This window comes from Buceros rhinoceros, unplaced genomic scaffold, assembly GCF_000710305.1.
Source record: "Buceros rhinoceros silvestris isolate BGI_N320 unplaced genomic scaffold, ASM71030v1 scaffold16126, whole genome shotgun sequence".
Taxonomy (NCBI): Eukaryota; Metazoa; Chordata; class Aves; order Bucerotiformes; family Bucerotidae; genus Buceros; species Buceros rhinoceros.
In genome coordinates, this window is record NW_010416123.1 from 48,189 (window position 1) to 64,552 (window position 16,364).

General features: G+C 38.6%; 1 protein-coding gene across 1 annotated transcript in view; it reads right to left on the minus strand.

The window, feature by feature from the left end:
* The window catches only part of SECISBP2 (SECIS binding protein 2), a gene marked incomplete at its 5' end in the record, with an annotated part of 23,039 nt that extends 6,956 nt beyond the window's left edge, over positions 1-16,083 (minus strand). Inside the window, 8 exon segments of the mRNA XM_010137703.1 lie at positions 1,913-2,042; positions 5,032-5,115; positions 6,881-7,039; positions 7,607-7,731; positions 9,678-9,765; positions 13,755-13,890; positions 15,940-16,041; positions 16,043-16,083. Of these exon segments, the coding sequence (XP_010136005.1) occupies positions 1,913-2,042; positions 5,032-5,115; positions 6,881-7,039; positions 7,607-7,731; positions 9,678-9,765; positions 13,755-13,890; positions 15,940-16,041; positions 16,043-16,083 (865 nt within the window).
* Positions 16,084-16,364: the final 281 nt, after the last annotated feature.

The window sequence follows — 16,364 nt, forward strand, 5'->3', positions numbered from 1 at the left end:
AGGAATTCCTGTATCCTGTGAGAGCCCTTTGTCAAACTTCAGTTACCTGCAATATAAACCAAGTTACTTTAGCCAGCCAACGAAAGAGGATGAAGTGGAATGGGCTTGACACCTTTGTGCCTCAGGCAACCTCTCTCCCCTAAAAAACACCAAAAGCTTCTGGCAGCTTGCCTTAAGCCGTCTTCATTTCCCGCTTCCAAAGTATTTACATGCTGATCCTCCAACACCACATAAGGTACTATTAGCATAAACAGTTTACTTCTTGGAACTGCTACACCGTAACTTTTCTTTTTTGGCTCTGTGTAACAAAGGCAAATTGATTTCACTGCCAAGAACATTGTACAGTATGTTAGCATAGGTGGCTCCAAGAATTGAAGCTGGATTTGAAGCAATACCTAAGTATACATTCTGCAGACACACGGTATTTCCTTAACTGTGTACATCACCTCTCCATTTCAAATTCACAGAGTTCTCATGTTCCTGAACTTGATGGCTTTAACAGACTGTGTCATTTTGCATGATGGATGCACTTCCAAAACATAATTTAAATTCAAGTAACTGCTGCTTTACTACATTCTTCCATGCATACGTTGTTTACCAAATGAAGTAGTAAGTGGAGTAAAATGACTGTCTGTGGTCACACTCCTTGCCCTTCTTGTTCACTGTGCTGCTCTTCTGGTTACAGAGGTCAGCACAATGTCACTTCACAAAATGAAGTTACGTGTTGGTACACACCAGTGTAACAGGTGCACTGAATATTAATAAAAGAAGTATAAAGTTGAGGAAGTATACTTCCAGGATACAAACATGACACATCAATTTTTCTTCTGCAGCAGATTCAGACAGAGGCAATTTAACATTAGAAAACAGGTTTTGTGACCCACACCTTTGTGCTCCACCACCTACTTGCCAATCCACGCACTCTATAGTTTATAGAAACAAAGCTTGTTATTAGCACCTCTGCAGCACTGAGTTTGACTGACTCAAATGAAGAAAAAAGAGATCAACTACAGAAAAAAAATTTTTAAATCATCTTGCAAATTCTCCCAGTTGGTGAAGGAAAATCTCATTGATTCTTGGTATTTTGAGCTTTTTATTTAAAACCTCAGCTATCATATTAAACATTGTGATACGAATTCTCTCACGATCAGCTCTTTCTGAAATGATTTTTGAAAAACTCCTTACTGAAATAAGGAGAGAATTTTATCATCATTAAATCCCAGCAAACATCATGCTTCCTTTTGCAATATATACTACACTTACACAGTGTAGTAGAACAAATTTTGACCTAATGAAAAAAACTCTGATTTATTTGTTTCTGCTTCCTGGTTATGCAACCACAAGGTCTGAAAGACTCTCCATCACCAAAAACTACGGTTTTGCTATCAGCAGTTACTTCTCAATTGTCATCCGTGGCAGAACTCATCCTTTTGGCTTGGGCTGGTTGAGTCTCTCATAATCCCTGTGTTTGCAAAGAAGCTTTTTCACTAAAGTTACAGCTCTAGGTTTCCTAGCGTCAGAGGAACTTAATAAAGCCTTTGTTACTGTGTAGCCTTTTCTTGCAGGTTCAAATCACAACAGTATCACACATATCCAAGAAAAGGCAAAAACCTTCACAAACATCCTTGTCAAAGCTGAATTTCAATCACCTCTCGTATTTCTGCAAGGTATTCTTTTTCAAATCACTCTCCTGAACAGTTTTCTTCCCCCAGTCTTCCTCCAAACAATTTAGATTGCCATCCTTTTAAAATTTTTATTAAAAAGAACTTTCATTTTCTCTTGTATCTTTTGAACTGTGCTCCTGTCTGCATATTCAGAGACCATTACCAATCAGAAATCAGGTTACATTTACTGTTCGAATACTTAAAAAACCCTCAAGTTAAAAGAAAGGAAATTTCATCGTAACCAATACCTGAAAATACCACAGGTTTAGAAGACTGTTTTGTCTTTGTTTGCTGCTTCTGCTCAAAGACTGCCAGCATGCCACCCAAATCCAGCTGCACAGGAATTTGACTCTTCTTACCACTGCTCCTCGATGTTTCCTGAACAAGTTCAGTATTAGTTAGTAACACTCTCCATTTCAGAATGTAAAGACTGTTATTTTGGATGTTGTGTAATACACTCTTAACATCTTCATCCACGATACGTTTGATTTTTAACTTGATACAGTGGAAGTATTTTCATCTTTAAATACACATCAGCTTTATTTTGAAAAATAAAAAATCACAAACAGTTCAAATAACTTGCAAATAGCTACTAGAATAAAGCATAAAAGTATAAAGGCTTTAATAAAGGAGGTGCTTTTTGTCAGGCTCCCACTTTGGTCAGACTGCCACCTGTTTTGAAAAAGAAAAAAGGCTTACTAGAATTGGAAGTTTTGTTAAAAGCACAGAAATACTGCTCTGTGAATCTTCCAGGGTATGCGGCTGCAATACATGTACACCGTTATCTTCAATGCCTTATTAAAAAGAGAGGTAATAATCTTTAAGCACCACCTCCTCATAAGCAGTAGTCTTTATGTCTGCTTTGAAGAGAAGGCAAAAACTGGTGGCACTTGGCACCACATTTAATGATTCAGAATACAAAAAGACTACAAATTAACAGTCTGGAGAAGACTACGAAAGGGCAAACTATGAAGGCAGGACATGCTAAGAAATGACGCACAGATTTTGTACTTTTAGAAGACTTATCCTGGAGGATCAAGTCATTATAGCTTCTGTCACAAAAGGGGTTAAGGACCTCCTCCTTCTGAGCCTAGGACCTCGACTTGCATCAGAGTTGTGCCACAACTTACCAACATGGAACTACTTACTGACCTCACCGTTGCTCTCTATTTCTCGCCCTTGCCCCAAGCTAAGAGGTGTCCTTGCCTCCTTGTCTTAATCTAGCAGAACCACTTTTAAGAGGTTCCCAACTACTTAAGACAATCACTTCGGACTGGATTTATGTCATGACCAAGTAAGACGGGTGAAAGAAAAATTCCCGGTATCTGAAGCTCGCAGACTATGGAAAAGCTAGTATTTTTCCCCAAACACTGTATCACAAACTGGGGCTAGCATATCAAAGTATGAGTGAGAAAGTATGAATACAATTGAAGATGAGCTTGGACTTAAGTCTTTACATATGCTAATTTCCTTTGTCATTGTAAACTTCTTTTCAAACACCAATTCACTTACCTGCATTTTCTTTCTTTCTAATACAGAAGGTGAAGCTTGCTTCCCTGACAGTTCATCCACCTTTGGAGTTCCATCCAGTGTGGGAGGCTGACTATCCCAAAGCTCTTCAGGGAGATAGATCTTTGAAATTTAGAGACAAAAGGTGACAGGGAGGAAGAGAAAGTATTTAAAGACACACAGAAAAGGCTAATGATATTAAATTTAAACAGAACGGACAGTAGGGTCGAGTGGACTCTCAACAAGTTTGTAAATGACACCAAAGTGAGTAGTACAGTTGATATGCTTCAGAGAAGGGATGTCATCCAGAGCAACCTCGACGGGCTTGAGGAGCGGGCCTGTGTGAACACCATGAGGTTCAACAAGACTGACTGCAAGGTCCTGAACCCGGATTGGGGCAACCCCCAGTATCAGTGCAGGCTAGAAGAATGAAGGGATTGCTAGCAGCACCACGGAGAAGGACTTGGAGGTACTGGTGGATGAAAAGCTGGACGTGAGCTGCCAATGTGTGCTTGCAACCCAGAAAGCCAGTTTGATCCTGGGCTGCATCAAAACAAGTGTGGCCAGCTGACCAAGTGATATGATTCTGCCCCTCTACTCAGCTCTTTTGCGTCCCTGCCTGGAGTACTGTGTGCAGTTGTGGGGTTTCCAGCACAAGAAAGACATTGGGCATAGAGCAGATCCAGAGGAAGCCCACAAAAATGATCAGAGGGGTGGATCTCCTATGTCAAAAGGCAGAGAGATTGGGGTTGTTCAGCCTGGAGAACAGAAGGCTCTGGGGAGACCTTATTGTGGCCTTCTAAAAGCACGATCATTTATTGGCTGCCATGCTACGCAGTCAGACTTTTTTTTTTTTCCAGACTTGGAAGAAAAAAACAGCACGGAAGCTTCATCTTCAACTAGCTGTTACAGAGGAGTGTGGGTGCCTTAATGATCACTTGTCTCTACACTTACGTGAGCGTTGAGAGGCTATAACTCACTTATGCCTACAAAGCTAAAAGGTTTCTCTCATCAAGGTGCAAGTCTGTGTAGCACTTTATAACAAATCTGGTTTGAGCAATGACAGTGCCTTTTGCTCCTCATTCTTCCCTGTCGATGCCTCATACAAAGCAAACAAGAGTTTGGTGGTTTTTTGTGTTTTATTCTGTTTTTTAAATACTAATGTTAACAATGAAAAAAAAATCAAGGACAAAAATTTCTAGCAGCAATTTCAAAGAAACAGAACCTGGAATTCCACCTTTATTATTTTTATTATTAGGTTTGCAAAAGCTATTCATTTATTTTTGGGATTCATTCTCATATTGAATGAATTTCCATATCAATCCTTGGGATTTATTTCACTACTGTAAAAAAATAAAGCTTGGATTTATAATTGATACTAGACTCTAATTCTTTGCACAGCTTGAAAACAAAGTGTTAATGCTGTTCAGATGTCATTGAAATTTGTTTATATTAACAAATAGCAAAGGCAGAAATTAAAGAGTTTTAGTATTATATTTATGAAATGCAAAATTAAACACTACCTATAAAAGGTAAACTGCATAAACACAACTAATCTCAGCTAGCTTCAAGTGTACTCAACGCTGGTGTCCATTATCGGAATTAGTAGCCCAGTGTTTAGACCAAAAAGGTATTTCCTTTGGAACAATACGAATTCACTGAATACAGTGAGTAGCTTGTCACCGTCCACAGAGTACCTAAGAAGACGGCCATGGACAGAGCCCCACATCATAAACACCTACATATAGTCAAAAGAATTCTTCCTTTCGTCTCATTTAATACTTGCAGTCTTTTCCTGCTTATTTTCTTAAAATTCACATAATGTCATAAGATTACTTACTTCAGACTGCTTTCTGACAGCAGGATTAAATGATGATTTCTGAGATCCTAACCTGTTTCTCCTATCAGAAGCAGCTGCCAAATCAGGAAACTCCTCAGCATCCTAAACAAACAAATCAGAAGACAGTTTTATAAAAAGTATCAATTCCATATTCTTGAAACTAATTTTTCTACATTAAACGATTTTCTCCCAGATTATCAAACATTCACCGTAACTTGTTTCACTGTACAAAAATTCAGAAGCCAAGTGCAGTGCCACCAACTACAATCAGCACTACAATGGCTAAGTCATTTATGCGGCAGCTAATTCAAGGCCGAAAGGGCTTACAAGAGAAATGCTTCCAGCAGCAGCTTGTTACTGCTGTCAGCTGATACAAATAATTAGAGGTGAACGGCTCCTAAAGGAGTGTTTTTCAGATCATTTAACAGCCTTGCAAACAACTTCCCCCTTCTTCCACTACAATCTCCAGTTGTGCAATTCTGCCCTGAACACGTGACTGGTAAAGAACAAAAAGGGCAGGCAAAAGGATAGTAACTCTTGACTACAGTATGGAAATAAACAGATAAATCACTCAAATGATTACGTAGGCTTAGACAGAAGAGTAAATTTCATTAGCAGAGGATACACCATCCAGCCTCCAGATTAACAAAGTGCACACTGGCTGGAGCTTGCTCTGTACTGGTCACCTTATATCCACTACTTCAGTCATAATGATCCTGAAATATCATTATTCATGGATGGATTTAGTTCAGCTTGGATTTAGTTCAATTTGTTCTCCTCTCACTTTCTGAGAGGCCTTTTTAACGATGATACAATACTAGTGAACACACCAACGCTGCTTCTGTAGCCTGAAAGACTTCATTTAAATAGCCCAAGCTAGGAAGCTCTAGCTTAAGGACAGACACAACTCACTAAATGAATACTCCTCAAGAAGTTTGGAAGTGTGCCAAAAGACGACTGCAAGAAAGGTAAAAAAGTTTCAAAAACACACTCTTCCAGCTTATGGACATCTTGAAGCAGAGGTATTTTTGCATTTAAATAGCGCTCACTAGAATTAATTTTTATTTCAGTCTGTCTGATCATTTCTTGAATTCAAACAAATTTGTGACATTTGCAACATCCTGTAGCAAAATGAGAAATTAAAATCTAGCACTCGGTGACATTGCACCTGCTTATATTTGCTCTTAACTCGTCACCTATAAGCAGCAGAGGACATCAAACAAAATTAGAAGATCAAATAATTTCTTTTTTATTTCCTTCTCACTTCTGATTCCCACTTAGCCGTGTATTTTACAGGCTCAGAAGTCCTAGTTTATTCAGTCTTGCCTGTCAGAGAATTCTTTCATACCTTTGAAAATTTTTAGCACTTTCTATCTTTTTTAGTTCAAGTATGAATATTTTTTTAAGCAGTGGGGGCAACACAAAAAACAAAATCCATACTATATTTAGATTGAACATGTCCTGGATTTATGTACCATCATAACCCATTTTCTTTTCTAATTTCCTCATAATCCCCAGCACTGTTTGCACTGGAAAACACCTCGCTCAGGGCCTATCACTGTGTAGGATTACTTTTCCCCATATACATCCATTTACGCTCATTGTAAGTGTCTATAGTGACTTTTCTAAAGCTGGTAGCAAACCAATATGTTGCTCCAGTGAGCTGCTGCACATAGTAGACTCTTCCTAAATCTCCTGGCTGCCCAGAATTTTTGTGTGTATGATCCTTTCATGCTCTTCTACTTCAAGAGCATCATACAAGTGTTTCACCCATTTTTGAAATTAATGTTTTAACATCTGGTCTTCCAATACACTCGTAACACTTAAAGGACTGCACCAAACAGCACCAAAAACCTCTTCACTGCACCTCAATCCTTGGTGGTTCCTGTACTGTAGGGGATTCACTTTGAGGTTTGTCTACATCAGTAGGCGATTTTGGTTTTTTCTTCTTTTTCTTCTTTTTTTTCTTCTTTTCTGACCCTTCCTCAGGTTCAGTTTCACTTGCGTCATTTTTTGTTTCTGGCTGCTGAAAAAAAAAAAACCATGAGTTGTGACCATAAGAAATGGATTTATTAATTACCGTCCACCAAAATAAATGCAAGTGAGCACACTTATACAACTAAAGGGTATCTTAATCAATCCAGGATACAACGTTAAGTGGACAAAGAAAATTCAAGATCTCTTAGAAATTCAGAGCTAGTGCAAAAACTCTTCACTGGAAGCACATTCCACAGTTATCAGAATGTATCAGAACTACTGATATTTCCACAGCAAATATGCACCCAAATTAGGCAAGTGTTCTGTATTTCCCGTCTCAACCTGAGGCTCAGGCATTTGAAAGAAGACCAGCTTAAAAGTTGTAAGTTTGAGTGGCTGGAGTAGCAGTGCCTTTTTTGACATCTTGTTATTCTTTTCCACGACAAGAGGAGGAAAATTCTAATAAAGACAAAGTTATTTTATATTACTTTTATATTAAAGCTACATTAGATGTGGACACTGTACAGAGCGTAGGACACAAATGACAGTGTCTCACATCAGGAGACACAAATCATACACTGACAGAAATTAGTTTAGAGCAGACAATTCTCAGTACCTTGGCTTCACTATCCTTCTTCCATTTGCCTCTGGAAAGACCTTCACATGCTGGTGATGACATAATTTTCTTTGGGGGCTGTGAAAGCACCATGGCCCAAGACACTTGTGGCTGAGCAGAGCCATCTGCAGGTGTTTCAAGAAATGTCATTTGGGAAAAAAGTAATATACAAGAACATCTCAAAAAATTTCTCAAATACACAAAAGAAAAAGGATCGGTAATGAATTAATTGACGACTAGCCAATACAGCTGAGAGCCATATTCTTCTGAGGAAGGACTGAAATAAGACCCTCACACACGTCGTTTCTCAGAAAGCTTTCTAGAATTGGAACTATTTCACATATTGTCCAGCACTACATACATACATTTAGCTCAACTGAATTATAATTGGAAATCTATACTCTGTGTCACACTACAAAAAGACACTACAAATTATTCTCACTACATACATAAAAAGAATTCCATGTTCAATTTCTAAGTGTCCTGCTGTAATATTAAACCAGTTGGACTGACATCTGAAACAAACCAATCATGGTGTTCCTAGCCCTGCACGTCACTGCACCTCACTGGCTGTGTTGCTCCTTGGTGGGACAATGTCTGTGTAAGAAGCTGTGTGTGAGACACCTTGAGACTTCCTGCCCTTGCCCTTTGCCGCCCTTGCTCTTTGCTGCCCTTTCCCATGCTGGAAATGTGGTTACAGTGGATCTGCGGCTGTGCTGGCTGGTACCTCCTGCTGTTGCTTGGACTGCCGCTTTTCACCCCAGAGCTGATCACTGCCTGCTGCTGCTTCGGCTCAGGGGTGGCCCTGGCCTCTGCTTGAGGATACCTGCCATGGCCATTAACAGTAGTTTGCCTGTGGTTTAACCACCGCCGCGCCAGATCCCCAAACTTTGTGTATATTTGTTAATCCCTTGTTGTTTTTTGTTGTATATAATGTCGCTTCTGTTGTTATTAAAATAGTTTGAGTTTCCAGGACTCAGATGTGGCCTCACCCACTTTTTAACTTTTCATCTCTCCCCTAACCCTTTCCTCCTGGGATGGAGAAGGGGCTGACTGGAGAGAAAATTTGTCCTGGGATTCAGCCCTACCTCAGCCAAACCTGTAACACTGAGCTATTCTTTAAAATAAGGAACTTTTGCTATATTGATACAAAAAATTCCTTTAACTATATTCCACTCAGTCATACAGCTTTCACATACCGGGCCACATCAGTATTTTCTACTTAAAAAAACCTTCCCAGTTATACAGACATATCTACCAGCTGGAAGACTTCCTAACACTCTGCAGTGTACAAGAGTTTCACCCAATAACACTCAGAGGCATCAATGTTCTGAAAGAACTCACACTTAATCCATTTTGCAAGTACTCCTAACACATAGCAAATACAGAACAAAATCTGTATTTTTCTGTAAGAATGAGAAAAACTTCCACTACACAATTAAACAGCATAATTGGTTTACAAGCCAAGATGTTGTGAGTTGGAGGACTAAGAAAAAATGTGAGAGAAACAAGTCTGCAGACACTAAGGTCGGTGAAGAGGGTCGGTGAAGAGGGAAGTGCTCCAGGCATGGGAGTAGATATCCTCGTGCAGCCCGTGGATAAGACCACGGTGGAACAGGTTGTTCCCCTGCAGCCCTGCAGAGGAAGGAGTGACTGAGAGGAGCTGATATGAACTGACTGCAACCCCTTCCCCCTGTGCTACTTGAGACAGGGAGGAGGTAGAAGAGCCGGGAACAGAGGAGTGAAGGTAAGCCTGGTAAGAATGTAGGCGGGAAGCATTTTTCAGTTTTTTGTTTTTCAGAAGGAAGATAATCCCACTTTTCATCTGCTGGTGAAATCTAGAAGCAAGAATGAGCTACAAGTGTTCATCTCATTTGAAAGAAACTGATACAGCTTTACTCGGTTTTTTTGGTTTGGTTTTTTTTTGTTGTTTTTTTTTTTGTAGTATGCTTGCTGTTTAGTTTGCTTTTCCTGGACACATGGAGAGTGCCTCAGAACACTTCAGTTTCCCAAACTGATGAGCTGCAAGCAGTTTAAATACAGGCAAATAATTTGTGTCTGAAGCACTTACCTCTACCATCATATGAAGAGGGAATTAAACTGGCTACTGTTTCATCTGAAGTTTTTGACGAAGCTTTGTTTTCCACAGAAGTATCACCCTGTAAAATAGACAGTCAAGTATCATAAAAGTAGGATTAAAATCACTGAGCTAAACATAAAATCTCCATATATTAAAAAACCCTTAATCTGTGCCCAGGTAAAGGTGTAGGGAGTTTCGTGGAGTGACTTTTTGGTTGCTTTTCTTAGTGGAACCCTATAGCATTACAAAATATAAGCAGACGCCTCTTCACTGCTATACAAGCAAGACAATGTCTTCTTACATTTTAGAAAAGCATCCAAACAATGATTCTAAGAACAAAGAAGAAAGTTTTAAAGTTCCAAGTACATTAAAAACAAAGTCCATCATCAATCTCAATGAAAGTAAAAGTGTGAAAAAGGAAACTCAAGCAACAGCAGAAAGGTCTTTTTTCCATCTCAGGCAGTTTTCCACTCAGAGGCACTGAAAATGTTACGCTGTTTGAATCCTTCAAAATTCTTCTTCTTTAATCACTGTTGAAAACTCTGATTCAATATATGTGACATACTGCTGAATGTGTCAGCATTGTATCTACTAACAAATAGGGAACACCAAGGAAATCAAGAAGAATGAAGTTAAATGCTTGCGGCATTAAACAATATTTTTTCCTCCTTCTAAAATTCAGTTTCTTATTTTTATCCTTTAGCACAAAGTAATTAACTACAATATTCCAGACTTTTTTTTTTTTTAATCTGCTAAAACTACTGGATAAGTGACTGCTCACCTATTATTTCCAGGCAAGAGAGAAAACAAAAAAGCTGTAAGAAACCTCAGGAACATATGTGCTCTGCGTTGACAAGCTAGAAGTCTAGACCATAGCAGCATCAATTTAAATTCTGACAGTACTTGGCCTTCCACTATCTACTGGCAGCACAGACAAAGAAAGAATAGTGGGAAAGGGCAAAAAAGGGCATAGAATGCACTGACACCACCATCTACTAGAAGAACCATAAAACCTCTAGCTCTGAAACTCCTTGCTTGCAAGGTACTTCAACGGGTATTGAACTTGCATTCAGAAATGTCTGAACATAGATAATATTTAGAGCTCTGCAACATGAAATCATCAGCTAACCTCTGCGTTCAAAGGAAGAGACATCTGTGGTTGACTAAGGCACGTAATGTTCCTTTCTGATGAACATACTGGTCCGCTTTTATGCTGTACAGTCACTCTCTCTCTGCTTCCCAAACTCTGTGACTTGTGGAAATCCAGAATGGTAGCTTCAAATGCAGGTACAGGAAGAGAATCCGTTTTTGGAGTTTGAGTTGACTTCTTGTTTGTGATTTTATTAAACCTGTCTGAATAAAGCATGTGAAGTCTAAATAATTAAACTTGCTTGTGATCAGTTCTGGGTGTGTTTTATAGCAGATAGTTGACATATCTACAGTAATCATCACAAGGACTATTGCTATATAGCTCATATCATAGTTTGTATTAAAAAAAAACCTAGCAATTATAACCAACATGTATACACAACATTGACTCAACAAGCAACTGTAAATTCAGATGCTTGCTTAGGAAATTTCTGAGATCAGTTTACATAAATTTATTCAGTCAGCAAAAAGACGTAGTCACCTTCCCTTGTCAAGAAGTCACAAAGGAAAGAAATCCCGTTCTGTAATTATTCTGGATTTATAAACATGGTCACAAACTGGAGGCTATAGCACAGTCAACCGTTACACATCTATTTGATGTATGTCTAACCAAACAATGCATTTGTACCTGGCTTCATGGAATCTCTGCTGCATGCGGAGGTATGGAATGAAGTCCTGTTCACAATTCTGACAGAAGAATCATCTCCATCATGCCTTTTCTTGTCTAATTTTTTCTCACCCTCTTTTGATCTCCTCTGCTGCAAGCATTTGTGACATATTTAGTTGATTTTACTTGAAAGTTGTAAAGTCATCAAGTTTGCCTTAACCTGAATTACATTTAACTACCTTTGCTGCTGGAGCTTGATCATCAAGTTAGTACCACATAAATAGCTAGTATACCAGAAATAACCAATGAAAACAAAAAGCTGGTTAGAGATTTGATATTTAATTTTATCTACCTTGTTAACTGTGCCATTTTTAGCACATATTACAGACTTGTTTTGCATGTTTTGCAGCCCAAGCAAGAGGGATTATTCCCTATGTTTTCAGACAACTGCACTTTTAACATCTCATTAATCAGAGCATTTCCAATAGTTTAGAATTGTTTGGTATTAAATCATGCAGTCTGATTTTCTAAAACTGAGTTTCTTCTACAACAAGACTAAAATCGTAAAAGCATTCCAACCTTTTGACTAAACTACCTATTACAGGCAAAACTAGGCAAGATTGATGTTACAACATCCAAAACACTTGGAGCAGACAGAAAGAAATTAGAAAAGACACACCTATATGATCTCGGGAGAGGAAACACATATGCCTATACTGTAAAGTCCTGAAAGCCTTGTGGTTCTCACAAGAAACAGAGTTTGGCAGAGCTAAGCTCAGCTAAGCAGGCAAAGAACAAGCAGTACGCTCGCGTCTCTGCAAAGTATACTCTATCAGCCTAGATGAGTGGTGTTCTGATTACAGGATGCTGGACTAAATTCAAAGCCCATCTGGCAGCAATGTTCTTTTCTTTGGTGCAAGGAGAAGGCTTTTCCTTACCTTCATACCTAAACTGTTATAAATTTTAAGAGATGTGATCAAATTAATGCAAAGCTACAAAGATAAAACACTTCTCTTCAAGCTCACAAAAAAAAAAAAAAAAAAAAAAAAAAAAAAAAAAAAAAAAAAAGACAAGACAGAGAATAATGACAAAAACACTGTCAAACAGCACACAGCTCAGCCCAAGCTCCTCAAAGATCACAGAACTCCTCCCGGAACCTTAAAGTAAATTTCTTCATATTGCATCACCTGTGCTATCACTGAGATAATAATCTCCCCAGATAGCTTCAGTTTAATTTTTCTCTCAGTAGAAAAATCAGTAATTTTAGGTCTCTAACCCTTTGCATCTTACACCTAGTAATGCATGCTTAGGACCTAATCTCACAACTTCCTCTTCACAGGCCTGACCACAGTGAAGTTACCAGGTCTCTGCCTAGGGAGTAAGGTCCACCAGAAGGATGTGACTGGAGAACAGATTACTTGAACCTGTTGGAAACAACAGCCTTACAAATCCAACATACACAATGTCTAACCTAAGAAGGAAATGGGTTAATCGTACATTGCTTTCCTAATTTTTGTATTTTGAGGAGTTTGCCTACTTTTTAAAATATTATCCAAGTTTCAGGAAATTTATCCCCAAACAGAGACACACAAACAATGGCAAGATGCTTACCAAACATTAGTTTTACTTCTGATTGATAGATAACATTTCTAACATTAACCTTTCCTCCTTCTCCACACCAATACAAGTTCCTGCTCTCTCTTTCCTACCTCTAGCAGGTCTTAGAAATCCTTCAATGACAAATACAGTCTCATGACCTATCAGCCATATAGCTGGTTACAGCCACCGGGTCTCTCTTAACTCATGTTCATGAAAGCTGCTGCTGGACTAAAAAATGCCTTTTCCCCCCTTCCCCCGAGCCAAAATAGTGAACAAAGGAAAGCACAGTTCACAAATGAATAGTCTTGTCTTTTTTTCCCTCTCCAGATGCTGCTTTCTGAGGAAAAAGAATTAAATTCCCCGCATGTTCCAAAAATACTGCTTGAACAACTGTACTAATTTGAACTTCCATGAGCTTTTTTGAAATCAGAAATTGGGCACATTACTACCATCTTCTTTAAATGCTGTTAATTATTACTACAAGAACAGAGAGTGATCTTTCACTTTAAAAAATTAACCAAACATTTAGAAAGATCTATTTAAAAGAATAATTTAATTTTAATTTTTAAAACACATGTATTTGCTCACCTTTGTAAGATTTTTACTTTCTTGTTTGACTGGATATGTTTGCTTAGCAGATTCACTGCCTATTCCTGAACCATTATAGTTGCTGCAGAATGATATTGTGAGCCATTGTAAGCTACTGGATATACATTTGAAACAATATCAGGTGAGTAACAGCAGTTGGAGTATTGACGGAAGGCAGGATCTCCCAGTACACTATGTGATGGACATTGAGAAAGAGATGAGGAGTCATCCCAGGGCAAATCTTCAGCATATACTTGCTGCCTAGATAAATACATCATTCCTTAGCTGAAGAATTTGTATAACAAGAAAGCTCTATTTCAGACAAGAATTATTCCATGTTACTTCAGTTAAGTATTTGTTCTTTGCTATAGACTGCTTTAAAAAGAATTAATTTTGTTTTGGCAAAACATGCAATTTAGCAAGTATTTTAAAAACAGATGTCATCTGTTTCCAAGTTTAAAGCCAGTCTGCTTTGCAGTTATAGTCCTCATTTCTGTTCAAGTTGTCAAGACTCTTCACAATTATTTTCAGTAGGCTTTTTCTCGTGCAACAAACCAAAAGCACAGTATAACTGCATGACATGCGCTACACACCTGACTGCAAAAAAATACAAACATTAAAGAGTTAAACCTGTCTTAAAATGCCATAACAACAAAGCAGAAGTATAGCATCTTATGGGGCATGAGATATATACGAAATACAATAAAGAATTGTAAGACAATCATTAACTGACCTGCACTTCACCACCAGTTTATGAAAACACGTCTGTGCCGTGCCTTTTTCCTTCTAATGTATACTCAAACTTGCCTTCCAACTTCCTCCTACACTTTGTACAGAAACTATATGCCACAATCCAAATTTCATGAGGGAGAAAGGAAATTTCTCATCTTAAGAAAGCTGCATTTAGTTTTTAAAGCTGCTCACCAGGAAGTGGCCAACCTCTGAATCTTAGGCAGGTAATGAAAAACACAGAAACCTTCCCATCAGAACAAGAGACTGCAGATAACACGTTTCTTACTGCCTATCATGCTGACAGACCGTACACCAAGCAACACTTACAACCACAGTTTACAAACAGTGACAAAAACAAACACACGAGAAGAAACAAACACACGAGAAGAAACAAACACACGAGAAGAAACAAACACACGAGAAGAAACAAACACACGAGAAGAAACAAACACACGAGAAGAAACAAACACACGAGAAGAAACAAACACACGAGAAGAAACAAACACACGAGAAGAAACAAACACACGAGAAGAAACACATGCTGACAGACCGTACACCAAGCAACACTTACAACCACAGTTTACAAACAGTGACAAAAACAAACACACGAGAAGAAACAAACACACGAGAAGAAACAAACACACGAGAAGAAACAAACACACGTTTGCTCAGTTCCAACAAGGCAAAACATTCACCAAAGTATCGCTGTGGTCTGCTGGGCTTTTTTTTTAAGGCTAATTGATTTAATGTTAATTCCATGTTTTTTCTAATGTACAGATCAGGCCGTACTCCCTTCAATGTTAAATTTCTATTACAAAGCAAAATGCATTGAAAATACCAACATTTCCTGAGGGATAAGGAATGAAGACTTACAACAAATGTGTTGGCTCTAAATTGACTTCTTAGGACAGACCAATCCTTTTGCAGTAATTGCAAAATTAATTCAGTGCTTAGAATTCTGAGAAGCAACTAGAGAACTACATAACACCACAAGATTCTCACAAAACTCAATTATTTTCTGCGCAGCCCTTTTCCTAGCTTGCTCTGGGACTTGACAGACTTATTTTTAAGTCTACCAAAACGCCCTTTTTTTCAGGCCTTATTAGAAAAAAAACTTCTAGGATTCTGTTGCATTCTTAATAAAACTGCCTTTCTGGGGATGCCCAGGTTGTGGAGAAGAGATCCAGGAAAAGCCCTATACATTACTTATATGTTTTACAGCATGAGAAACCTCCTTGCAGGACCCTCCTCTTCCTTTTAAATGAGATGTTTGCCCCAGCCTTGCCAAAACCCAACCATTCTTTCACCCAAGGACTGGATTCAGCTCCCTCCAAAGAACAAACAAAGATACAGACCAACAAATCCTCCATAACGCTCCATAACAATACAGGCCCTCAGGAGCAAGAGTCCAGGCCCGAAGAACATAAATGCAAAAAACTCAAATCATTAAGACAATGCTCAAGCAATTCTACAGGCAGAATGTTAACATATCAGAGCTCTGACTTCATGAGAGTATCCAATGCCCGAAACCAGAAGGTTAAAATCCCCCAAGCAGCAAGATTCAGAAAATATACACACTTATCCAAAGATGGTTCCTGAACAAATGGGTAGCATGTATTGAGGTACCTAGGAAAGACACATGCTTCTGAAGGTCCTGACCATGCCACGGTTAACCCCACATTTTGGAACAAATGGTTTGATCTCTGCTGACAACCTGACGCCCTGAGAAACAAAATGTTTTCTCGCTACATGTGTCTGGAGATGAACGTTGTAAGTGAAAAGTACTCATCCTTAATTGTCACAGGGAAGCGTTAGTTTGCTCTCTTCTGACAAAACATGCAAAACAATGAAGCTCACCAAAAGGAAATGAAGAGGGAGAAACAAAACCAAGGCATTCTAAGAGAAATGTGACTGCCATGGAAATCTATTTCCTTTAACACCCACATTTATCATTAAATACTCACAAAGGTCAGTTACAGAAAGGACACAGAATCCAGTGAATG